The following is a 25,318-nucleotide window of genomic DNA, read 5'->3' as shown; positions in this document are numbered from 1 at the left end:
GCTCAGGAGCTTCACCAGTGCAGCTTTCTCTATAAAAACAAACTCTGACGGCTTTTTGTCCCTCCAAAACCCGACCACCTGGGAGCCAAGTCTCAGTTGCTGAAAGGAGACCTTTGAATTAAAGTCCCAGTGGTTTTCCTCGCACTGCCAGCGCCGTTTCCTTGCCCAGCCGGGTCCCGCAGGCTGGCACAGTGGCACAGGGGTGGCTCGGGGCGCTGGGTGTCCCCAGGGTGGGCAGAGCGCGGTCACATCCCGCCCTCCGCAGCGTCCCCACCTGCGCTGCCGCGGCTTCCTGCGGCTTTAAAGTTCCCTCGGCGCGCAGAGCGAAAGAGGGAGGAGAAAGCGTTTCATCATCGCTCCCAGAGCCGGTTTATAAGGACTCGGCGCTGCCGCGGCCGGGCGCACTCGCGGGCTCGCAGGGATCCGGCACAGCCCGTGCGGACCCAGAGCAGCCCCACAAGGCCGGGCTCCCGGGAAGCCCTCGCCATGGGAGTCCGCCCCGAGGTCGGCAAATCCCCGGTTGACATCCCCAAGAGCTCCGGCACCTGCTCCAGGAGGTTTTTCTGCAATATCAAGGTAAGGATGGGGCAGGGATGCTGGCGGCAAGGGAGGGGGGTCCTGCCCTGTCCCCAGCCCACCCCAGGCACCCCCGTGAAACCAGGGGGGTTTGGTGATGCAGAATTTGAATTCCAGCTCCCGGGGCAGTCCTGGGGGGCTCTGTGAGTGATGCCCTGCTCGGCACGTGGGTGTTTCACCCCATGGAGCAGCTCTCCGTGAGCTTCCCCACGGCTCTGGTACACGGTGTGCTGCTGCTCGGGGAATGATTAACCACATCCTGGAGTGAGAAGAAAGCACTGCTTTCTTTCGGAATAACACGGGCTTGCTTTAAAAACTTGCGTGAGCAGAGCTTTCGGGTGACAGAAACAAAACTCGGTGGGTTTTCAGGTCTGGCTGCCCAGTTCCTCACCTGGGAGTCGGTCCCTGCCTGAGCTCCAGGCTCCTGAGCTGGCTGTTGGTGTGAGGGCGCACCGCTCACCCCAGCCTGTGTCACTTTTACCATCCCGCTGCCTTCACACCAGCGCTCACCTGCCTTTCCTCCCCTCCCGCTCTTTGTCCCGCCTTTGGATGCGCCCCGAGGCTGCTGCCCCTGCTGGTTCCCGTCCCCGGGATGTCCCTGGAAGGAAGGGGGGATTTCCATCCTCCCCTGGCAGCTCCTCCTCGCATGGGCACCGAGTGCAGTTTTTGGGAACGGCCCCTGCCCTGGGATGTGCCCGGGATGTGCCAGGGGCAGGACCCTCCGTGCCGGGCTGTGCTTTCCCACCTCTGTTCCTGCTGTGTGCTGTGCCAGCTCTTCCCAGCCCAGAGGTTTTCAGGATATGTGGCCATGGAGAAGGTGTCGTGCTCGGGATGGGTTTGGGGTTTGTTTGCCAGCACCCTGCATGGAGCACGGTGCTGCTCCCCGGGCTGTGCTGGGGCTCTGTGGGATGCTATAGGGTACCACGGGCTGATCCCACATGGTGCCTCCCACTCCCATACCCCTGAAGGTCCCCTCTGCCCAGGCTGGGCTATTCCAGCAGGTGATTTGATAGCACTTTTTAGCTGTGGGCTCCAGGAGAAAGAGCTTGAGATTACCCTGGGCTACACTGATGTTCCTCTGGAGGGGACTGCTGACCTGTCCTCTGCTCTGCTGGAGGTGCAAAATTTGCCGCCAGCCCCCTCCAGGCTGCTGCAGTAACGACCCTGAGCTGGGGTGAGTAAAGTCACCCAAAACCAGAGCCCTTCTTGCAGTTCTTGCTCTGTTCTGGCAACTGGCAGCAAGCAAAAACAGCCTGGAGTGATAAAACATTGCCAAACCCTCTTGCAGGATGTCAAACTTTCAGATTAAAAACAAAAGCCCCAACAAATAAGTGCTGCTCCATCTGTACAGCCCACAGGCAGCCTCAGGGTGTGGGGTGTGGGTGCCCCAGGGCCAGGCTGGGTGTTCAGCGCCCCACATGCCCCAGGGCACTTGGATGGGGCCTTGTAGGGGCATCTGGCCAAGGGCAGATGACTTGGGAGTGTCACTTTGCTTGTGGCAGCAAAACCACTGCCTGCAGGAAAGCTTTGAAACTGCTTTTTAAAGTTTTTACTTCAAAACTTGTAATTCAGGATTGTTTCTGGTTTAGAGAGTCAGCAGTCTGGCAGTGGCACTGTGAAAGCACGTGAAGGAACAGTTTGAGCTCTACCCAAACAAGCTCGTTGGCATCAGAGGGATGATGTGCTCCATCTGGGATGGGGGGCAGTCAGGACACCCATCCCTCAGAGAAATATTCCTGCTTTTAAGAAAAAATGTATAAATTGACAAGCAACAAGATCCCCCACCCTTTCCTGACCTATTCACTCTTCCTGTCCCGTGACATTTGCATTAAAAACATATACATTAACAAAAGAACTGCTTCATGTCAGAAAGGAGTAGCCTGGGGGCAGTGTCAGTTCCCTCAGCCCCCAAAAATGAGTAGTATAATAAAGTGTCACAGTGGGATTTCCACTGTGGGGAATTTCCAATTTTGGGTAGTTTTGGAGTGAATGGTCATCAGAGGGCAAGGTGTGGCCAACATCTGGCTTTGAAAGGGTTTGTAGCTGTTATTTGTACAAGAAGCCACTTTACTATGAATGATGGATTATAAAAAAGCCTCATCCAGCCCCAGATTTTATGGGAAGCTGTGGGCATCACCCTCCCCAGAGCTGTAAGACACAACATCCTCACACAGGCATGGCAGTTTCTGATGGGGACAGCATTTCCAACACAACAAAATTCCCTATGTTTAACAGGCTTGGGAGGACACAATTAAGACTTGGAAGAGTTAACCACTAAGCTCATATTTAATCCCCAAAACCCATGTGATGGGATCATATGCAGGGTGTCTTTTGCAGTGCTGGGGCTGAAATAACAAATAATTTTTCCATCATCTCTCTCCTCCATGATGGCTGTGGCAGGGACCACCACCCCCGGCACCAGACCCCATCTCTCTCTGGGTGTTTTCCAGGAGTGGAAAACTGGACCCAGAGCCAGTGATGTTTGGAGGTGTGGGAACACAACGGTGCCGGGGATGGGCACCGGGGAGGGAGAAGTCCTGGTGGAAAGGGGCAGTTTGGGGGAATCCATGGGATGGGGTTGGAGTCCTGGGGATGCAGGAGCGGCGCAGCTGCGCTTCAGGAAGCAGTTCCTTGTGGATGTGGCTGTGGGCTCGGATAGGTGCGGTTCCTGGGGATGCAGGAGCGGTGCAGCTGCGCTTCAGGAAGCAATTCCCGGTGGATGTGATGTGGCCGTGGGTTGGATAGGTGCGGTTCCAGCTGCTCTGGAGCCCGGTGTGACGGTTCCGCGTGGTGCTGCGGAGTCACTGCCGGTCACACGTGGGTCTGTGACACAGAGCGGGCTCGGTCTCTGCTGATAGCGCCGGGCTCCGCCTGCCCCGGCCGTGCCTCCCGGCGGAGCCAGCCCTGCTCTGCCTTCGGGCTGAGTGCTGCCCGCTGCTCCCACCCTCATCCCCTGCAAGAGACACAGCAGAGCACAAAACTCCTGCAGGTGCTGGCGCTGGGAGGTTTTGCTGAGCTCCGAGCTCAGCCGCAAACCTGGAGCATCCCGGTACTCCCACAGCCCTGGTGGAGATGGGGATGGTGATGGGACATTCAGATGGGATACTGGGGAGAAATTCTTCCCTGTGAGGGTGCTGGGGCCCTGGCACAGGGTGCCCAGAGAAGCTGTGGCTGCTCCTGGAACCCCAGAAGTGTCCAAGGCCAGGCTGGACAGGGCTTGGAGCACCCTGGGACAGTGGAAGGTGTCCCTGCCCATGACAGAGGGTGGAATGAGATGGGCTTCAAGCTCCCTTCCCACCCAAAACATCCCATGATTTCTCTGATCCCTCTGCTTGGACATTCAGCAGAGCTGCCAGGGTCGTGCTGACTGGGTTTGGGGACTCGCAGCTGTGCTGCTCAGCAAATGCAGCACGAGCCCAACCTTCACGTGGATGTCAGCAGCTGGTGGCACTGGGGACACCGAGAACCTCACAGCCTAAAGGAGTGAAACAGGCCTGGAAGATGGAGAAGGTGTTTTTGATACCCACCCATGGCCAGGGACACCACCAGTGTCCCCCCAGTCCTGAGCCCCAGCCATGTGATTTAAGCTCATCTTGGGCTTGATGATCTTGGAGGTCCTTTCCAGCCTTAATGAGACTGTGATTCTGTGTCCATTTTCTGCTCCCAGGCAACCACTGGAGAAGGATTATTTCACAGGAATTCTCTGTTTACAGAGCCTCAATTATTCTGGCTTCTTCGCCTTTACTGTCTCATTCGTGGTTTTGAACTATTTTAATTGATTTTGGGATCCCCAGAAAGATGACAAGCAGGAGAGCTTTATAAATATCTTTTGATTTAGAGGAGCTGGACTGGTTTCAGCTGGAAGCTGGGGAGCACAGAGGAGCAGTGTGAAAGTGTTGTGAGTGCAGGCAGGGGGAGGCTTTCTTTCCATGCCTGGCATGGAAAAGGAAACAGGAGGACAACAGAGAATTATTCTCACTTATGTCAGCCGGAGGTGATCCAGAGAGAGATTTAAAAGCCTTAGGAGAGGTTTAATTTGGGTTTGTACTGGGGCAAGGAGAGGGAGGGAATGGAAGAAGGGTAGGAGAGGGGACTTCAGGAGGAGACTGTGGGCTCTCAGAGTCTGATAAGGCTTGAAAGCATCCTGGGGTGAAGGTGCTGGGAGCAGGGAGCAGAGCAGGGAGCTCTCACCTCCCTGGGGAGGCTGGAGGTCTCCTGCAGAGGAAACAGAGCCTGGCCCTGGGGTCTGAGGTCCCAACGGCAGCAGGACAAGTTTTTGTCCCCTCCTTCCAAGGGACCAAAGGAATTTGCTGAGGAGTGTATTCTAGAAGCCTGGAGATGTACCAGTTGTTCTCTCATATCCTGTTGGAAAAGATTATTAATGTCTTTGTTTAGCCAGAACAGGAGATTTATCAAGGCACAGATCTGGAGGCAGCGTGGCTGTAGGTTTGGAGAGGGGAACACGGAAAGGAGAAAGTGATGGCTGATTAGAGCCATTGATGTAAGCTGGAAAATCAAAGCAATTTTGCAATCCTGGGCACTGTGCAGGCTGGATGAGTGTTTGTGGCAAAGACACCAGGAGGGTCCTCAGTGACAGGAGAAGAAGGACCAGGGTCTTCCAGCATTTGTGGTGATGGTGCTGGGCTTGGATGGTCCAACACTATGCTCACATCTGCTTTTGGTGGGATCAGGGTCCAGAAGGGAAGAACCACCTGGGTCTCCACCAGCAACACCAGCAGTGGGATGAGGAAAAAGATGGGTTGGAAAGTTTAGTGGGATCAAGGTCTAGGAGACCTGAGGCAAGCTAATTTTATGAGGGGCGAGGTGGTTGGGTGCCCAAACACAAGCAAGGAGTGGTCAGTGTAGATAAGATTATGGGAGCAGGACGGGAGAGGAGTGACGCTGATATGGAGCACGAGGCCGGGCGGGCAGGAGCAGTGTTTGCACACACTTGTGGGTCAGGCACAGCACTGCCAGCCTGGACCTGCCTCAGGGAAACCCTCAGTGGGTCCTGATGGCCCACAATGAAAAGAGACCTTCAGGAAAGAATGAAGGAACACCAACCACCCACCCTGCCGGAGGGAGGAGAGGCTGAGGGATGCCCAGCATCCTATTTTGAGGGTGGTATTTTCTCGGGAAGCATCCCACACTGAGGGTCTGCCTGAGCAATGCTCTGCAGCCAAAACCCTCCATTCTGGGCAAAGCTGGGCTCACCCGGGCCTTGGGAAGGGATGCAGTGCCAGGAAATCCCGTGTGTGTGTTTGTTGCAAAAAGAGCAAATATTGTCATTGCATGTGACAGCTGGGCGTGTAAAACATGCGTGGCTTGGCAGTAGACAGTCGTCATTCCAGCGTGCTTCAGACAATCCCTGATCAGGTTACTTTATACATTATTTTATTATTTGCAATACAAATCCCACTTAGAAGCCAAATTCTGCCATCAGACCAGGTTCAGAGGTTCTGTGCCAAAGTATGGGCTCTGTGCAGGTTATTTCGTTCCCTTTGTGGAAATGCTGTGCTTTTTTTTCATCCTTCTTGGTACTTCTTGATCTACAAATCCAGGCAGCTACCCATAGGAAAGTGATGCCAAGGGGGGATATATTGTGTATTTCCCCACTCTATTTAACCCTAACCCTACACTTTCCATATCCAGCTGATATATTTCTTTTGGGCTGGGTGTCCTCAGCTGTCCTACAGCTGGAGGATCTCCCAGTGTAGTAAGAGTTATCTTACTACTCTAAAATAAACATTCTGTCTTCTCCCTGTTAAAATTTTGGGGATATTCTTATTAATTCCTACAGTTCCCCTTCCTTTCCCTCTTTTTTCTCTTGCAAGCTCAGGAGATTAAAGCGCAGGGAGACTCCAGAGGTAGGCAGCTTGGAGTCTTTTCCACCCTCTTTATCTCCAACCTGGGCTGCCAAGGGGAAGACACTGAAAAATGAGGTGAGGGATGAATTTGAACAGGAACTGTGGAAGCAGAGCAAGGAATTAACCCTTAACTCACTCCTCCAGGTGGAACAATGGCCATGCCACGCGTAGCAGGATCCGCAGAGCAGAGTTAGGCTCCCACCTGGAAGAGCCTTATCCTGACTCCTGGAGATCCCTGGAGGCTCCATAGAGATGGTTGAAATGAAACCTGAGTATTTGTTGGACACATCTCAGATGGAAGTCTAGGTTGGGATTGACTGAATCCTTGCCAGCTCTCATGGAAGGACCAGTCCTTCCCCTTCTGTGCCATGGGGTGGGTTTCTCTTCCTTTGGAAAAAGCTCTGCCCTTTTGGGGAGGCGCTGGCGCAGCAGCCTGTGTCCCCCAGGAGTTTGCTTCCCTTCTAACTGCAGCTCCTTTTGGAAGGGAGTCAAGTGCCTTGTACAAACAGCCTGGAGTCGGGATTGCTCCGAAAGAACCGCAGGGACGATTACGAGGGGATTTTGGGGAGGTCCATCCACGTGGGCGCGCGCCTTTGGCCTTCCTGTGCTGCTCCCTGCCTGTCTGCCCTCCTTGCCTGCAGCTCCAGAAATGCTCCAGGCTCCCGTGGGAGCCTGTGCTCCGGAGGGTCAGCGCTTGGGAGTGCCCCAGCTCCTCAGCCTCCCACCGCGGCTTTGCGTCAGCCAAACCTCCCGCCAGCGAGCCCGGCTCCTCCTGAAGAGCCCCTTCTTGTCATCGGGGAAGATGGATTAGGGCAGCTCCCTCCCCTCCTGGGGCAGCACAGCACATCTGGAGCAGCTGGAAGGGCTGGGATGGGGCTGGTTTCCATACACCGGCAGGTTGTGGGTGGTCAGTGTGAGCATGTGGGGATGGGAACGCGTGGGAAGAGAGACAGGGATGGGAGAGGCAGGACGATGGTGCCCCTCATGTCCACCAGCCTCAGGGTGTGCAGGGACTCCTTCTGGGGAGCCCTCCAAGTAAGGCACTCTCCCAGTTTTTGCACTCAGAGCCTTCAAGGTTTGGAATGTCCTTATTATAATTAAAACTGAGTCTGCTGAGTTCCGAGGAAGTCTTGAATCAGGCCTCATGTCACCTCCAGATGCTTGGAGTGTGCCTGGAAAAGCCAGACTCCACTGCACAAGTCCTGGAGCAAAGGTTGTTTTGCCTTTTCTGGCTGTTTGGGGTGGCAGGTTCTTCCCAAGGAAAAAAGTCACCCCTGCCCTTCCCCTCCCATTCCCAGCTCTGCACATCCGCGGGCTGAGGCTGCTGTGTGGTCTCAGGGTGGGATCCCATCCCACATCCCTGGAGCATCCAGGCTTTGCCGCCTTTCCGGTTCATCCTGCAGACAGGAGCTGCACTAGAAGGACCCACGGGCAGGGGGAAGCAGTCACACCCCAAGGCTTTCCCCTCCCTTTGCTGGTGCTCTCCAGCTGCATTTCTCCCGCCTCATCTTCCCTCCTGGCAGGCAGCCCCAGCTTGTTCCCAGGCATCTCTGGAGCCAGGGCTCTGTTTTGGCCATCCCAGGTTATCACCAAGGCATGAACACATCTCAGGGTATGTCCTGGCAGCTCTGCCTTTCCCTCCCATGGCCCTCTCCTCTCCTCTCCTCTCCTCTCCTCTCCTCTCTCCTCTCCTCCCCTCTCCTCTCCTTCTCTCCTCTCCTCTCTCTCTCTCCTCTCCTCTCCTCTCCTCTCCTCTCCTCTCCTCTCCTCTCCTCTCCTCTCCTCTCCTCTCCTCTCCTCTCCTCTCCTCTCCTCTCTCTCCTCTCCTCTCCTCTCCTCTCCTCTCCTCTCCTCTCCTCTCCTCTCCTCTCCTCTCCTCTCCTCTCCTCTCCTCTCCTCTCCTCTCCTCTCCTCTCCTCTCTCTCCTCTCCTCTCCTCTCCTCTCCTCTCCTCTCCTCTCCTCTCCTCTCCTCTCCTCTCCTCTCCTCTCCTCTCCTCTCCTCTCCTCTCCTCTCCTCTCCTCTCCTGCCATGGTTCCCATGGTCCTTCCATGCCTCCAGCCCATCTCCTGCCACCCCATCATTCTGAGGAGCCAGGCTGCCTCTCCTCCTCATCTCCCCCCCGTGCCAGCATCCCCTCTGTCCGTGACACTCTGTGCTCCCATCTGCCCTGGGGTCAGGCTGACATTTGCTGTGCTAAATTCAGCCTTGGTGATCCACCCTCTTCCCTCCCTGTTGGTAAACAGCTCTGCTTCCCTGGCTGGCGCCTGCCTGCAGGAGAGCTCTGCGTCCAGCTGCTCTGGGGCTCCCACACCGCTGCTGTTCAACCAGCACTTCCTTGCTCCAGCGCCTTCTCTAGAGCCTGCCCAGAGCCACATGGACTCAAACTGATGTTCTCAGGCAGCAAGATCCCCTCCCCGGCTGCCATCCTCACCCCTCTGCTCCAGACCAACCCACGATGATTCCAAGCCAGGCCTGGGGAAGTGGTGGATCCGGCTCCCACCCACAGGATTTTGTCCTGGGATGGGATTTCAAGTGTGGGAGCTGGTGGTGGGAGGATGGAGAGGTCATTCATCTTCAAGAGTTTACTGGCAGATATTTCACTTCCACTTTGGCCCTGTCTGGGAGGATTTCCCACGTTACACCCCAAATTCCTGTTCTGCAGCTTTTTGTTGGGGCAAAGTCCCGGCTTGGGACTTTGTCCTCTCCTGGTTATTGCAATGGCAATGCCAGCCTGATGCCAGCCTGGTGCCAGCCTGATGCCAGCCTGTCTGCTCTCATCCCTCCTAGATGTGGCTGGGGACTCCATGATGGCAGCTTGTGCCTGTGATCCTTCCTTCCTCATTTTTGGGTGTTCGCCTTTCTCCTTCATCTTCCCCATGGTCTCAAGGTTTTTCCAAGCCTGCCCTCACACTGCCAGGGCTCCATTTTCTCCTTTATCTCCATTCTCTTCTCTTTTTCTGTCTCTCCCATCCCTTATGCTTTTAGATTCCCAGCCAAGTCTGTTGCCTGGATCTCTCTTCCTTCACAGGAGAAGACTCCCAAGAAACCATTTTCTTGCCCATCTTCTACCCAAATTCTGCTACAATTGCTGGGCCTGGCCATGCACCATCCCCTGCTCCCTAAACACAACTCCACCCACTGATGGAATTTGCATCCTCCAAGCTGGTCTTTTTTGATTATTATTTTTTATCATTTAATGGGTCAGGACTACTGGGTGCTACCGCCCTTCCAGATAAATACTCATAAGGACTATTGCTGCTGTTCTGGCCAAGAACATCAGGAATTTGTCAGCCCTTTGATCCCCCATTCCATCATCCTGCACTTCCCGACGTTATCATTGAGGGACACTCTTCCGGTATTCAGCAAATATTTGATTTCCTCTGAATCTAAATTAAAAGATCTTTCCCCATTTGGTTTTTTTTTTTATTTATTTGTTTGTTGGGATTTTCAAAAATTGATTTTAAAATGCTTTTGGCACCGCGTGGATACATTCCATTCCAAGAAAAATAAAGGAAAACTGTTCTGACTAAATATAGATCAAAAGGCACTTGTGAGCTGCCTCTTGCATCCCTGGCTGAGAGAGCTCTCCTCTCTCAGCCCACCCAGGCTATTTCAGCCAGATTGCTCCCAAACTCTCTGTGTTCCCTCTTCTGCCTCTGCTCAGCTTGGCTCCTGGCTCAGCTCACTGCCCAGCTCAAGGGAAGATGCTGGGTTTGGAATCCTATTTTGGAATCTTCCAGTAGTGAGAAATACGCTGTGCATATTTCATCCTCTCCCTCTGGGGCTTTTAACACCCTTTTTCAACTTTTTCTAGCAACACCCCTTGGAGCAGGTTCAGTTAATTGGTTTTCCAGCTGAGTGAATCGCAGGATGCTCCATGCCAGAGGTGCATTTGCCAGTGGCCAAAGCCAGCTGGAATACACTTATCAGGATGTGGTCACCAGCAGTCACACAGCAGCAGGGCACTGTGGTCTCACATGGCCTCAAAGGGTGCATGGAGGGGCCCACATCAAATATCAGGGAAAATTCTTCACTGAAAGAGTGGTTAATCATTGGAACAGGCTGCCTAGGGAAGTGGTGGGGTCACCATCCCTGGAAGTGTCCAAACAGCAAGTAGAGGTGGCACTTCTCAATAAGGTTTAGTGGGCATAGCAGTACCTGGTCCAAGGTTGGACCTGATGGTCTTGGAGGTCTTTTCCAGCCTTACTGAGTCTGTGATTCCCGCTGTGTCCTCACTGGGGTGGCCCTCTCTGTTTGCCCACAGGTGTTTGTGCTGTGCCATGGGCTCCTGCAGCTCTCCCAGCTCCTCTACAGCGCCAACTTCAAGAGCAGCCTCACCACCATCGAGAAGCGCTTCGGGCTCTCCAGCCTCTCCTCAGGCTTCATCTCCAGCTTGCACGAGGTAACTGGGGCAGCAGCACCCAAAGGGTGGCCAGGATTTGGGGGACACCTTCCCAAAGCAGGGCTGCTCACAGCCAGGGCTTCCTCGGGCTCCGCGTGCTGGGAGAGCAGCTATGCTGTGCCCTGGGACACCTCCTCACACCTCATTCTGCTCTGCCAAGTCCAGAGGGAACGGAGTGTCCTGTGGGGGTGGCCCTTGGACAAGAGCAGACTTACACTGGATGGAATTCCAGAATGGTTTGGGTTGGAAGGGATCCTAAAGTTCATCCCATCTCATTGCACCCCCTGCCATGGGCAGGGACACCTTCCACTATCCCAGGTGGCTCCAAACGCCATCTAACCCTGCCTTCAACACTTCCAGGGACCCAAAAGCAGCCACAGCTTCTCTGGGCAACCTCTGCCAGGGCCTCCCCACCCTCACAGAGAGGAATTCCTTCCCAATATCCCACCTAACCCTGCCTTCTGTCAGTTTAAGCCGTATTGCTGAGCTGCCTGAGGATTTTCTCACAAACACTTTCTTATCAAGAAATCCCTTGGAATAAGTTTCCTCCTTCACATTTCCAGGAATTCTGTCCTTCCTAGCAGCTCTTCGAGGCCTGGGAAATGACAGGAAAAGATCTGCTGGCTGGGAGTTTTTTGCTGGCACCAAGTGGCAGCACACTTGCTCGTGAGCTCCCTGGTGAGCCCAGGGATGCTCCATCAAGAATCTGGACACTGGGAATCCTCCTGGATCCCTGGGGAAGTGGATGCCCAGTCTTACCTCAACCAGCATGGACACCTGGGATTGAAAAGATGTCTCAGGGCCCACTGAGACTTCCTGCTGTCTCTGTCTGTGTGAGGTGCCCTGCCTGTCCAGGACAGCAATCTTAGTGCGTTGATGCCTACAGCAATTCCAAGAACAAAACCCACAGAGAGACAAACAAGGGAGCCCACACAAACATAAATACAGAGTTTTCTTAGCCATACATAGAATCACAGAATGGTTTGGGTTGGAAGGGACCTTTAAAGGCCATCTTGCTCCACCCCCTGCAATGAGCAGGGACATCTTCAACATGCCAGAGCTAAAATGATGTTTAGGTTGTCCTGTTAAAGCCCTTGTAATGGGAATTTTGTGGTATTCACCCACTTGCCTGAGCAAGCTGTGTGGTTTCATGGCTTTCTAGTTGATGCTGTCTGCAGTTGCAAATGCCCAGGGTCATAAATATTTGCAGTGAGCTGGACTTTGTAGCAGGGCTCATGTCCGTTTGAGTCACAGGAGTGGAGGCAATGTGTTTCATTCCTTGCTGGTTTTGGAGGAATTGTCAGTTTATGCCACATCAGTCAATCTCTTCTGCCAGGGAACAAGGGACAGGACAAGAGGAAATGGCCTCAAGCTGGGCCAGGGGGGGTTTAGTTTGTGTATGAGAGAAAATTTCCTCCCAGAAAGGGCTGCCCAGCCCTGGCACAGCTGCCCAGGGCAGTGGTGGAGTCCCCATCCTTGGAGGGGTTTAACAGATGCGTGGATGTGGCACTTGGGGACATGGGTGGCCTTGGCAGTGCTGAGGGAGCAGTTGGACCTGATGGTCTTGGAGGGTTTTTCCAACCTCGTGGAGTTTAGTTGTTAATTGCTGCCCCGAGATGTGCAGGATGTCTCTGTTTCAGCCCGTGCGTCCAAAGAACGAGTCAGAGCCCTTCAGTTTTTGGTCTTGAAGTTGTTTATTAATTCTTATTTATAAAATTCTTATTTATAAATGTTTATTTTCTTTCTGTCCAGCTGAGGTCTGGTCAGCAGGGCAGCCACAGGCACTCTGACCACCCTCGAGGCAGTGTTGTCCTTTTATACTACAAACTACCTATAACATATTTACACTTAATTCCCAACTCCTATCACCTATGTTAGACAGTGAGTGAACTTCTACTCTAAACCAATCCCAAAGTGCCAACATCACAGCAAAATATGGAGCCAAGGAGAAGAAGAAGAAAGGCTGGACATGCCCAAGTTCCTCCATCTTGTCCCCAAAACCCCCATTCCAAAAATCCCAAAATCTACATTTTCACCCTGTGATAATTTTATTATTATACTATCCAAGCTTCTGTGACTTTCAGGTCCTCATACAAAGCTGGTAGTTTGCTCCAAGGGTCACAATCAAACCCCCAGGTGCTCTGGGCTGCGTGCCAGGGTCTCTGAGCCCTCTGGCAGGGCCTGGCAGCTCTGGACACCCGGAGGGATGTGCTGAGTTCTGACATTGATGATCATAGAGGTCTCTCCCAGCCTCATCACTCTGTGATTCTGTGTGGATTCTCACCTTCCTCCCCGTTCTCTGTGCCTGTTCCAGATTGGCAACGTGGTGCTCATCATCTTTGTCAGCTACTTCGGCAGCCGCGTGCACCGCCCGCGCGTCATCGGCCTGGGCGGGCTGCTGCTGGCGCTGGGCGCCTTCCTGGTCACCCTGCCACACTTCCTCTCGGGCCCCTACGAGTACACTGCCCTCAGCACGGGTGAGTGGCACCGGCTGGGCCCCCACACACCCGCACCAGCTGCTCCAGAGGGGTGATGTGGGACTGCCCCCCAAAGCAAGGGGGTGTTTCCAGGGCACGCGTGATTCACACAGAGCCTTAAGGTGGGGCAGTTGCTGGTTAAACCTGATGTCATTACAGCTTTGGAACCCCTTCTGAATGCCAAAATTGCATGTGGGGTTTCTTCTGCCTCTCCTGCACATGTTATTGCAGCTGTTGTTACAGAACCATGGAATGGCTTGAGTTTGAAGGGACTTTAAACCCATCTCATTCCACCCCGTGCCATGGGCAGGGACACCTTCCACTGTCCCAGGTGGCTCCAAGTCTGTCTTTGAACGCTTCCAGGAATGGGGCAGCCACAGTTTCTCTGAGATGGTAGGTTTAGATTAAATATTAGGGAGACATTCCTCCCTGCGAGGGTGCTGAGACCCTGGCACAGGGTGCCCAGAGCAGCTGTGGCTGCCCCTGCATCCCTGGAAGTGCCCAATGCCAGGCTGGACAGGGCTTGGAGCAACCTGGGACAGTGGGAGGTGTCCCTGCCCATGGCAGGGGTGGAACTGGATGGGCTTTAAGGTCCCTTCCAACCCAAACCATTCTGGAATTCTGTGATATAGCAAAGCTCCCCTGTCCCCATGCTCTGCTCTGGCCAGGATTCTGATCTGATCCAGCCCAAGGAAGGCTGCTGCTTTCACTGGGAAGGCTTTGGGAACAAGCTCATGTGAACAAGACAGCTCACTTTTCCATGCAGAATGGAAATGACCCAAAAGTTCTGCACAGAACACAATTCTTTCAGAACAACTTTCCTAAACTGAATAGGATTAGAGGATGGACTGCAAAAACAGATGGCAGGGCAGAGATATTGACATTATGAGGACTGCCGGATGGAAAAGAACACATTCAGTCTGTGAACAGCCCCTGAAGAGACTTCAGTCCTGGTGGAAGTTTCTATGGCAGTCTGGAGCAGGGTGAAGTCCCCTGGTGTCTGGGCTCTATGAAGAAGCAAGGGCCATGTTTTGGAAGGAGCTGGGCCACTCCTGAGCCCTGGGGACAGCAGGGATTCAGGGCAGGGTGTCCTGCTTAGGGCAGCCAGGTGACCCCAGAGGGCATCACTCGCTGCTCCTGCCTGGGCACCACAAGGGAGCAGAGACCAGAGACAGCAAAAACCAGCATGGGTTAGCTCTGCCCTCGTCAAACCATGGAACTCTTTAAAAGTGTGATTCAAATCATAGTCTGCTTGTTTGCTGACCTCATATAATACTCCAAAGGAAATGCAGGGTGATGAGAACTGCTGAATAAAATGAGCAATCCATCCAAAATCCAGCAGTTTGTGCCTACTCAGTGAGTCTGGGAGATTCCTGCTATTTGGGGATTTAGTGTGGGAGGAGGCAGCGGATACAGTACTCAGTGTTGAAATGCTCATTTTTTTTCCCCTTCCAGGTAACAAAAGCCAGGGGCAGGACGAGCTGTGCTATGCAGAGAGCAGATTTGTGTGCTCAAACAGCACCAAGGACCCAGAGAAGGAGGCCAGCAGCGTGTGGGCCATGATGGTCATTGCCCAGCTGCTGGCTGGGATCGGCACCGTGCCCATCCAGCCCTTTGGGATATCCTATGTGGATGACTTTGCAGACTCCAACAATTCCCCACTCTATGTTGGTAAGGGGGAACATTGCTGTGCAGTGTTTTGTTTCGCAGAATCCCAGGGTGGTTTGGGTGGGAAGGGATCTGAAAGCTCATCCAGGTTCACGTGGGCAGGGACCTTGCACTATCCCAGGTTCCTCCAAGCTCCAGTATCCTTGTCTTCCCTCTGCAGTGAGGGATCACGGTCCAATGAATTGTCCCACTGATCCCTTAGAATTCTCAAATCTGCAAGGAAAACAAAGGAAAGAGGACTGAAGGAACCTGAAAGGTTCTAAAGAGGAAGGAAAGAGGGATTGATGTGTTGTTTACAATATCGGTGCTATGGGAATGTCTGTCAGGGTGAATGGCTCCAGGGTTGCCGCAGTATAGCAGAAATTCCATCTCCTCAATTCCCTTTTCATTTTATGTCTGATGCAGCTCAAGCTCACTGCCTCCTTTTAAACATCTTGAGAAAGTTGTGTAAAGAGTTCCTCTCAAGGAGGGAACTTGGATCCTGTCATTGCAAACAAATGAAAGGAAAATGTTCTGACCTTATGGGTTATCTATTTTGGCATGGGAGGGTTCAGCTACACCCAGGGTGGTCTGGTGGCCTTTTTGCCCTCAGAATCTTTCACCTCTCCTGACGTTTATACAAAATATTTTTCCTTGAATCTGAGGATTAGTATGTGTTTTTTCCCTTGGCATCTTAGAGGACACGAAGGTCTCAATCACCTGGATGTTAGTGCCCTGCTGCTCCCTGGGGTTCAGGAATATCATGAATATTAATGATGTAGCTGACTACTTGTATTGTGTCAGCAAAGCCTTGATGGCAGCAGAGCAGAGGGAATTTGTCCTCAGGCAGCTGCCTTCCCCCTCTGTTCTGTCAGACAAGCACCACCTTCAGTGTCAGGGCAGTGAGGACTTTCTCACTGTGATGAAGGGTGCTTTCTCCCCTCTGTGTGCTGTGCCACCATTCCTGCATTTCCTGGGAAGACAGAAGCCACATCTGCATGGGAACTACAATTCCCTGCTCACAGGGGCTCTCTGTGCTCCCTTTTCCCAGCCATCCTCTTTGCCATTGCTGTGTTTGGCCCTGCCTTTGGATACCTGCTGGGCTCCGTGGTGCTGCGGCTCTTCGTGGACATCGGGAGGGTTCACACTGGTGAGTATTGCTCGGGTAGCACGGGCCCCAAACACCCTCTGTGGGCCACAAGGTCACTCTGAGATGAAAGGTGACAGAAGTCACCAGTCCTGTGACCCATAAAACCCTGCAAAGATCCGACCTGGAAAAGTCATACTCGATTCTGTCACCTCATAAGATACAGGTGGTCCTGATACCATCACTGAAGCAGAGCCCTGGGCAGGGACATTCCGATGCCCAACCCATGGTGCTGCACTGGAGGTCATGGCTGGGTCTGCCTGCTGCCACCACACTGAGGAGGTGTCCCACAACCCCGGCGTGGTGGTGGAGAGGAGCAGGGAAACCTGAGGAATCCATGATGGAGAAGAGAACCACAGAGCAAGCACTGCCCTATGGATACACAGAGAACTTGGGTGTACTCATCCTCCTCCCCAGCACGTGCAGAGAGAGGGGCTGAGCTGACGCCACCACAGGGACAATTTGCTTTATCCATGGCATGTGCTTATTATTTCTGGTAACTTAATCACTAAAGAATTCACCCCAGCTCCATCATTAACGTGGCTTTTCCTGTGTTTCCTTAGAGAGATCAGAGCCTGCCTGACATTTTTGTCCGGTGCCTGATAAGAATAATAAATGAACGTGGGCAGGAAATGCCAAACAGCCTTGGCCCCTTCCCCACAGCGGCAGACGGATTTAGCAGCCTCTCCTGGTCGCTCCATGATGACGTCCAGGTTCCAGAGTGGAGTGCTCCTGTTTGGGGAAGTGGGCTGATTGTTCCAGAGGGGTGTGGGCTCCTCTCCTGTCACACCCTGGCACGGAGCTCCATCCCAAGCTGGCCATGGCTCCATCCTGGCTGTGGGCAGCTGTCCCCAAGGCAGGCCAGGCAATATGTCAGACCTCTCATGAGCATCCCTTGGCCCAGCCAAAGGATGTGTGTGCTGGAGACAGCGAGGCTCTCACCTTCTCCTCCTTTTTCCGGAGAAGGCGCCCGGAGTTTGGTGCACTCGGAAACCGGGAGCTTCTGCCAGCACAGGGCCTTCCCTCGGTCCTGTGAGCAGAAAGTGACCCAGCCTGGAACAATGGGACAGCAACTTTTTCCAGGAAAGCAGCACAGCCTTTCCCAGTCCCTGTCTTGGCTCAGCAGCCCTGTCAGCAGCATGGTCCAGCCCACTGTGTTCTCCGGGCAGAGGATGGAGTCAGGCCCCCATAATCTCTGCCTCACTGGTTGGCTCAGGGGTTAGAGCTGAACCTGGGCCACCAGCCTGCTTCCATGCTGACCAAATCCATCCTGCACTCACCTGGGAGGTTTGGTACAGCTGGGATGAGTGGCAGTGGTTGTTTCCTTAGCCAGGGAAAGCACAGGCCAAACACAGCCAGGGCTGCTCTTGCTGCCAGCACTGGTAGGAGCTCCCACCTCCATCCATTTCTCTTACATGCCAGTGCAGAGACCCTTGGGTTGTGCCCACAGTGACTCTGTGCAGGCTCCACCAGCCCATATTCCCATGGAGCTGTGTCCCTGTCACCCCTGGATCTCTCACAGTGTCCCTGTGTGTTGCACTGACAGTGGAGCTGACGCCGAGTGACCAGCGCTGGATCGGAGCCTGGTGGCTGGGGCTGCTCATCTCCTCGGGCTGCCTGGTGCTCACCTCCATCCCCTACTTCTTCTTCCCTCGGTGCATGCTGAAAGGAGAGGTGAGACCTCATCTCCAGAGCCAGGGATGTGCTCAGGGACGGAAGGCCTGTCCCCAGAGGAGAGCGGTGGGAGGGAGGAAGGCAATCCAGCATCCCTTTCCCATTAAAACAAATTTTAAAAGGTGGAAAATAATTAATGTTTATCATTTTGGTGTTTTCAAAGCCAAACCTCGCTGGTTTTGTTACAAAATTACTTTAGTTCTGTTTCAAAATTGTTTACTCATTGATTCTTTAAAGGTAAATTCAAACCCAAAATATTTCGCAGTTATGGTTGAAGGACTCCCCGGGCTTGAGCTGAACTATCTCTAAGTTTCATTTTCAGACTTTTTGCAGAGTTAAAAGGGAGATATTTTGTCAGGGGAGGAAAGATTTCCAAGCTCTTAAAACCTCCCAACAGCAAGCTGTTGTCTTGCTGCTCTGCCCAGGGGCTGAAGTGATATTTGAGATAATCCTTTAATCACAGAATCCTGGAGTGGTTTGGGTTGGAAGAACCTTAAAGCTCATCCTGCCATGGGCAGGGACACTTTCCTACAGCCCAGGTTGCTCCAAGATCCATCCAGCCTGGCCTTGGACACTCCCAGGGATGGGACAGGCACAGCTTCTCTGGATACTCTGTGCCAGAGTCTCAGCACTGCGAGAATTGTCCCCAAATATCCCATCTCACCCTAATGGCAGTGTGAAGCCATTCCCCCTTGTCCTGTCACTCCAGGCCCTTGTCCCAAGTCCCTCTCCAGCTCTCTTGGAGCCCCTTTAGCCCCTGGAATTGGCTCTCCCCAGAGCCTCCTCTTCTCCAGGAGAACACTCCCAGCTCTCCCAGCCTGGAGAAGGGCTCAGGGCACATGGGATGTGGCTTTGCTGTAATTGTCAGGCTTGGCTGGGGATCACAGGCCCCTGGGACAGCCCCTGGCCCTGCTGAGCCTGCCTGTGCCAGGACAGGGCCAGCCCTGTCAGCACAGGCTGCTCCTCTCTCCCTGCAGGAGCGGAACACGGAGGCCGGGATGCTCAGGAAGATGGAGACAGGGGCTGCCCAGGACACCTCCCTGCTGGAGTTCATCAAAAGTAAACTCCTGGGGGGCCAGGAGAGGGTGGATGGGGATGCTGGGCTGTGCTGGAGAAAGGAGGACCCCCACTCCAGCAGGTTCACACCAAGGGGGTTTGCTGGGAGCACTGTGTGTGGATCAGCTCCAGCACCACAAGGGAGAAAGGACCAGGGGAAGGTGGGCACAGCCTCCCTCTGCCTACAGACCTCTGTGGGGCCTCAATTGTTTCAAATTTTGCACTGAGAACCTTAAAACAGTAGGAGTGTGCCAGAAAAGAGTCTCTGGGAGGTCTCCAGGAGTGGGCATGGGGCTGCTGGCGCCACAGCTCCTCAGCGAGGTCACCCACTGCAGCTGACGCTGTTTATGTGGAGCCAAAACAGGCTTGAGAGGGATGTCACTGCTGAGGCACCAGATTGATGACTCTTTTAGCTGCAGGAGGATTTCTTCCCAGATAAAGCCCCTCCCTCCTTGCTTCTTCCTCCACTGCAGTCACATCCTGGAGCTGTCAGCTCTCTGTTCTTTATTTGGGCTTTAATGGATGCTGGCTCTCCACCACTCTCGGCTAATTAGAAAGCTCATAAGAGACCAAATAAACAGAGCTGCTCCCAGGGTCCATCTGCCTCCTATGCTGGGGCCAGAGGACACAATGTCCCATCCATGGTGCTGCCAGCTGCTGGGACACATTAGGGTGTCTCCCCTCCTGCTTTCCCATGCCCGCAGACATCCCTAGCAGATCAACATCATCATCCCACTAATAGCCTTACTGGGAACAGGCTAAGGGTGGGGGTTTATTCCCAGTACAAATAGCTAAAAGACATTTTTCCTACGTTTCCCCTGCAGGATTCCCAAAGATCTTCATCAGGCTGCTGCTCAACCCCCTCTTCATCCTCCTGGTGCTGGCTCAGTGCAGCTTCTCCTCCGTCATTGCGGGTCTGGCCACATTCCTCAACAAATTCCTGGAGAAGCAGTATGGTGCCTCCCCCTCCCAGGCCAACTTCCTCATAGGTGAGCATGGATGGAGGCAAAAATATCCATCAGCAGGGAGCCAACTGCCCATATTCCCCAGGCTTTTTAAATCCTGGAAAAGAAGTCAGTGAAAGCTCATTTTTGGATGATGGTTTCACTTTGGGGTAGTTGGTGACTTTCCCTAAATTCCCCACTGCCTATCTCGGACAAGAGTTGGATCTGTGTGTTCTCCCAACTCCTGTGGGGCCCAGAGAGCTGTGCCCTGCCCATGGAGGGGTTCTGAGCAGGCAGGGCCCCCCTGAAGGCTCCATCCCTCTGCAGGAGCTGTGAACCTGCCGGCAGCAGCGCTGGGGATGCTGCTGGGCGGGATCATCATGAAGCGCTTCTCCTTCTCCCTGCGCGCCATCCCGCGCTTCGCCGTCGTGGTGCTCGTCTTCTCCATCCTCATCTGCCTGCCCATCTTCTTCATGGGCTGCTCCACAGGGCACATCGAGGGCATCTACCACCCCAGGTAATGCAGGGGCTGCTCCCACATCCTCCTTTCTCCTGCTCTTACCCGTGGGGAGGGACACATGCAGGTGGAGAGGCAGAAGACGTCACCATGACACTTCTTGCTCCTTGATCCCCACTGCATGGGGAGGAGATCTGGGTGCTCCAGAGCCCAGAGAGCTTGGGAGGGTGTTTATCCATGATTTTCTGGGCCAAACAAGCAGGGTGTAATTTTTCACTCTGGATTTTTAGGGGAAAATTAGTAACACTGTGTCCACATCACTTCGCACGCTCCCAGTGTTCCAGCTGGACATCATCTTTCTCCTCACCTCAGTAGATATTTTTGGCTCTTACCATGACTTCCTAAGATAAAAATGACATTTGTGTATGAGTAGGGCTTGATGTCAAGTGCATTGAGCTCATTTCCCAGCGCACTGCCAGCAAGGAAGAGATTTCTGATGCCATCTTCCCATGTGGGGTGGAGCAGCCCCATCCCACCCTGCCCAAGGGCAGCTCCCCAGGGCCACATTCCTGCAGGATTCAGACTCCAGCAGATGCACTCCTTGGGGGACTGAGGGAAGACAGGGCAGATTTGGGTTTGTCCTCTTCCCTTCCACAGCCATCAGGCTTGTTTGGGAACGTGCCCACTTTCAGTTTGTGTCCATGTGGTGTTTCCAGCTGTGGCTGTTCACACATCTGTTTGTGCAGCTCTGGATGGAGCCCAGGTCCATTTCTACAGGCTGAGATTAATTTCCAGCTTAAAAAAAAAAGGGAAAAGGAGTGTGTCAGTACTTGTTTGTAGACATAACATAATTCCTGTGACATTCACTGCACGCTTCCAGAGGTACCTGCAGGGATCAGGGGCTGGCAGAAGGCCAGGCTGCTGCTGGCAGTGTCCCAGCCCAAACAGGAACAGGAAAACTGCTCAACTAGTAGAAGGGATTTTTTTTATTATTTTTTTTTAATTCCCCCTGTCCTATTTCTTAACTTTTTACCAATTTCTCCCCCCTCCTTTCTGGCAGTACACCCAATTCCCAGCCGCAGGTTAAGGCACGGGTTGGGTGCCAGTGCTCTAAGCAGATCTTCCACCCCGTGTGCTGGAAAAACACCACGGAATACATCTCCCCTTGCTTTGCTGGCTGCACCAACAGCACCACCAACCCCTCCAACCCCAGGCAAAAGGTGAGTAAAACAAGTGGTTAGCCAAGCAGCCTTGCTGGGAATAGTGGAGTGATGCTGTAGGAGCCCAACAAATGCAACAAGGGAGTGGAGCCTTTCCCACAAGGTGTGCTGAGCCCTGGGAAAGTGCCCTGGAGAATTGCTGTAAGGCCCAGGAACCTTGGAAGAACAGGGATGGTGGCAAATCCCATTACAGGATGCCATGGCTGTGCCTTAAAACTGGAGCTGGTGCTCTTATGGGTGTCCTGCACAGGGATGTGGGATGATTTGTCCCGAGAAGGCTGCCCCTGGCGCTGGAAGTCTGACTGTGTTTTGTTCCAAACGTTTCCAACAGATCTACCACAACTGTTCCCTGAATGGGCATGAGCTGTTCTCCACCTACACGGGCTCTTGTCCAGTCAGCTGCTCCCGCATGCTCCTTCCTGCCATATTCCTCATCTCCTTTGCTGCCCTGGTCGCCTGCCTGTCCCACAACCCCCTGTACATGATGGTGTTACGGTGAGTGGTGTGTGGAGCCCTCAGTCCGAGGGAGGAGCCTATGTGATAATTCCCATGTTGGGATCAATGGGATGTTATAAATGTGCAACCAGCCCAAGTCTTGGCCAAATTCAGGGCCAGCAGCTCTGTCTCTCTGGGAGCCTCTCAGGAACCCCAACACAGCCGACAGCAGGGAGACACTCTCTTGTGCCCTGAGGGTACCTAGGCTGGTCGCCTTTGCAGCAGAAGAGACACTGGAGACGTGGGTAGAAGATAAAGGGCTGACTCTTAGCAGGGGTTAATCCAAGGTTTTGTTCTAGGAGTCCCAAAGGAGCCCCTGCAGCTCAGGGGGATCCTGCTGAGAGCCCTGGGAGATGTGCCAAGGTTACATTTAAAGGGAGGTGGAAACCTAAAGATAACATTTTACTGACTAATAAGTGACCCTAAGGGATGGGGACTGGGGGATGGACATTTAGGACAGCGTATGGGGCAAGGCTTGGGGGACTGACCCCTGGCCTCTGGCTGATCACTCGACATCCTGGACCGAAGCTTCTAGATGGAGGGGATGGGATGCTGAGTGATTGACAGAGAGCCAGGGTGGGATTTGGGGATGATCTCAAAGGAAAGGGATTACACAGGTAAAGGGAGGGGATACAATCTGGGGTAAACCATTTGGGAAAAATATGGAGACACAAAACCAAAACTATTACAAAGTATAAAAACACACTACAACAGACCTCCTGTGGCTTCTCCCCTGCAGGGTGGTGAACCAGGATGAGAAGTCGTTCGCCATCGGAGTCCAGTTCTTGCTGATGAGACTGCTGGGTGAGTGTTCATCCCTGAATGAAGCTGGGGAGCTGCAGGAGGCACTGAGCCTCCTCGGGATCAGCACTGACTCCATCCTCTCTCCCCGCCAGCCTGGCTGCCGGCCCCGGCCATGTTCGGAGCCCTCATAGACTCCTCCTGCATCTACTGGCAGCAGCAGCAGTGCGCCCCGGGTCGCTTCTGCGCCTACTACAACAACGATTTCCTCCGAAACAGGTACCCTGTGTGTGCCCCTCTCTGGGCAGGGGCCCCAGCCCAGCCTGGGAAGTGCCAGCTGCGGATGTGACATGTCCCCACTCTCCTCCCGGCAGATACCTGGGGCTGCAGGTGGGCTACAAGGTGGTGGGCACCGTGCTGCTGGCGCTCATCAGCTGGAAGGTGAAGAGGAGCAAGGAGTACAACGTGCAGGAGAAGGCGGCGGGGCTGGTGTAGCCGCCGAGGACTGACTCGCACCCCCATCACCCACTGCCACTACTTTATCTTGTTTGGGTTCGTTTTACTCGCCACGGGAGCGACTCCTCCCGCAGCCCAGGGATGCTCCGGGCCAGCACGGCATCTCCCGGGGTCCCCAGCCCGTCACCCCGGGCAGGGACAGCCCCGGCCCGCCGGAGCAGGAGGCAGAGGGGGCTGGAACAGCCGGACCCGCATTAGTGCCTGCTGCGGGCCATGGTCCCGCTCCGGGGTGACATTCCCGGCCGCGACAGGAGCAGGGGAGGTGGCTGCCAGCCTGGTGTCCCCACAGAGGTCAGCAGGGACACCGCACACGTGTTGGGACAAGACAACACGAAGGGTTTATTGCAGAACATCTGGGGTTTGTTGCTCTTTTTATTTTTTAAATAAAGGTCACTTTTCCAACCGTGGTGAGCTCTTGGGCTCCCCACCAGCAGTAAGGCAAAGCCCTGGGGATGCTGCAGGTCACAGCCTGGCCATGTTGAGCACATAGCAGCTGGGAAAGGGGAAAAAAGGGTGACAGAGGGGGAGGAGGGCTGGTAGGGGCTACACAGAGCTCGGGGCAGCTGAGGAGCCCTGCCCACATCTCCCTGATGGACACAGCAGAAGGTTTTACCTAAGCTTCTCATCCCCCTGGGTTTGCTAGCACACATCAGTTCAGGTACTCAGCTGCCCAAGCTGGTGGCTCAGAGGAGGCATTCCCTGTCCCTCACACCAAGAGCCTGGGGTTCTTCTCACCCTTCAATGTGTTGATGTTTGGGTTGTTTCACACCCCTCAGGTGGGTTTTGGTGGGTTCTGTCAGTCCACACTGTGATGGAACCCCATACTGTGTTCCAATACACAAATCACAACTACTTCAGCATTTTAAGGTAGTATTTTAACTGCAGCTTTGCCCATTCTAACTATTATTAATGATCTTTACTATTATCATTGATCAGATTGTCAGCTCCTGGTTTCCTTCTGATCCATCTCTGCCTGACACAGCACAGCCTTAGGCTTCACATCAAGTTCAACCCATGGCCTAACAAGTCCAGCTACTTATGTCAAGCACTGAGCTACTTCAAAATGCTGTGATTTTTCCAGTGCAGTGGGCACTGGAAAGGGAACAGTGGGTTTGGGGTGTTTTTTCGGGGGTTTTATGGGTTTAAAGGCCCTGCTGTCCTTACCTGCTGTCCCTGTGGTTGTAGCCCTGCTGCATTCATGTTTATGAAGGAAGTCGAGGGAAAAGGACAAGAGCAGACCTGCCCTGTATTTGCTCTGGATCACCAAAGTCCTCACAAAAAAGAGCTCTCCCCATGTTAACCCTATTCCTTTTCCACCTCCACCTGGCAGATTTTCCCTGAACACCCACCTGACCTTCTGTAACTTTCTCCCCTTCTTTCACACCCAGCAGGACAAGCCCCAGGAGGGGCAGGTCACAAAGGGCACAAGGGGGCCCAAATGGGGCCAGGAGCTTCTGCTGGCACCCTAAAGGTGCCAGGGTGGTGGCTCTGTGCACAGGGAAGGTAACAGCTGGAGCACCTGTGCTGGGCAGCCTTAGAAACCACCCCTTGGGTTGCTGATGTCTAGGCATTGTTATTTTTGCCTTTCAGCAATATCTCCTCCTCTTTCAGGTTTTCTGCTATCCCAGTTATCACTGTGCTCCTCATTCTCCTCCAAAAACATCTGTCTTGTCCAGGGGAACAATTGAGAGTACAATCCATAGCAAAAAACATTGACCCAAAGAGCTGTAGCACAGTGAGGGCCTCGGTGCCTGGGGATGTGTGAACACAGCAGGTTCCTCACTCAGGGTCAGGCAGCTGCAGCAAGAAGGGGCTGAGTTCATCACATCCCACTGTCCTGCCAAAGCCATCCCAACACAGCCCTGCTGAGCTGCAGGAGCAGCACTCCCAGCCAGCAGAGCCACGGGCTGGGAACGAGGTCAGGAGAGCAAAGAACAAAGCACAGAGCTGACTGGGGAATCAAGAAAAACAAGAAAACAACACTCAGACTTTCCAGTTCTGCTCTCTTCCCTCAGCCACTGGGGAAAACCAGCCCTGAGTATTTAAATATTTTAAAAAATCATGGAGTGAGGCCCAAAAAACTCCTGGAGTTGTGCT

At 53.7% G+C, this 25,318-nt stretch overlaps 1 protein-coding gene across 1 annotated transcript; it reads left to right on the top strand.

The window, feature by feature from the left end:
* Window positions 1–355: 355 nt before the first annotated feature.
* On the top strand, window positions 356–23,649 carry SLCO2A1 (solute carrier organic anion transporter family member 2A1). Its single transcript, XM_064721351.1, has 14 exons — window positions 356–576; window positions 10,710–10,847; window positions 13,162–13,324; window positions 14,780–14,995; window positions 16,023–16,121; window positions 17,665–17,792; window positions 18,770–18,851; window positions 19,673–19,837; window positions 20,120–20,309; window positions 21,310–21,469; window positions 21,801–21,964; window positions 22,704–22,768; window positions 22,861–22,984; window positions 23,080–23,649. Exons 1-14 carry the CDS (start codon window positions 487–489, stop codon window positions 23,198–23,200), a joined length of 1,905 nt encoding a protein of 634 aa, XP_064577421.1. The 5' UTR covers window positions 356–486; the 3' UTR covers window positions 23,201–23,649.
* The last annotated feature ends 1,669 nt before the right edge of the window (window positions 23,650–25,318 follow it).

Source organism: Zonotrichia leucophrys, chromosome 9 (assembly GCF_028769735.1).
Source record: "Zonotrichia leucophrys gambelii isolate GWCS_2022_RI chromosome 9, RI_Zleu_2.0, whole genome shotgun sequence".
NCBI classification, from domain to species: Eukaryota; Metazoa; Chordata; class Aves; order Passeriformes; family Passerellidae; genus Zonotrichia; species Zonotrichia leucophrys.
The sequence above is the reverse complement of the archived record's forward strand: the minus strand, read 5'-3'. Positions and strand labels throughout refer to the sequence as shown.

Excerpts from the sequence above, each read along its gene's own strand:
- SLCO2A1 (XM_064721351.1), top strand. The coding sequence starts at position 487 with ATGGGAGTCCGCCCCGAGGTCGGCAAATCCCCGGTTGACATCCCCAAG. Across the intron at positions 10,848-13,161 it reads TCATCTCCAGCTTGCACGAG|ATTGGCAACGTGGTGCTCAT; the intron begins GTAACTGGGGCA and ends TGCCTGTTCCAG. Across the intron at positions 20,310-21,309 it reads GAGGGCATCTACCACCCCAG|TACACCCAATTCCCAGCCGC; the intron begins GTAATGCAGGGG and ends CCTTTCTGGCAG.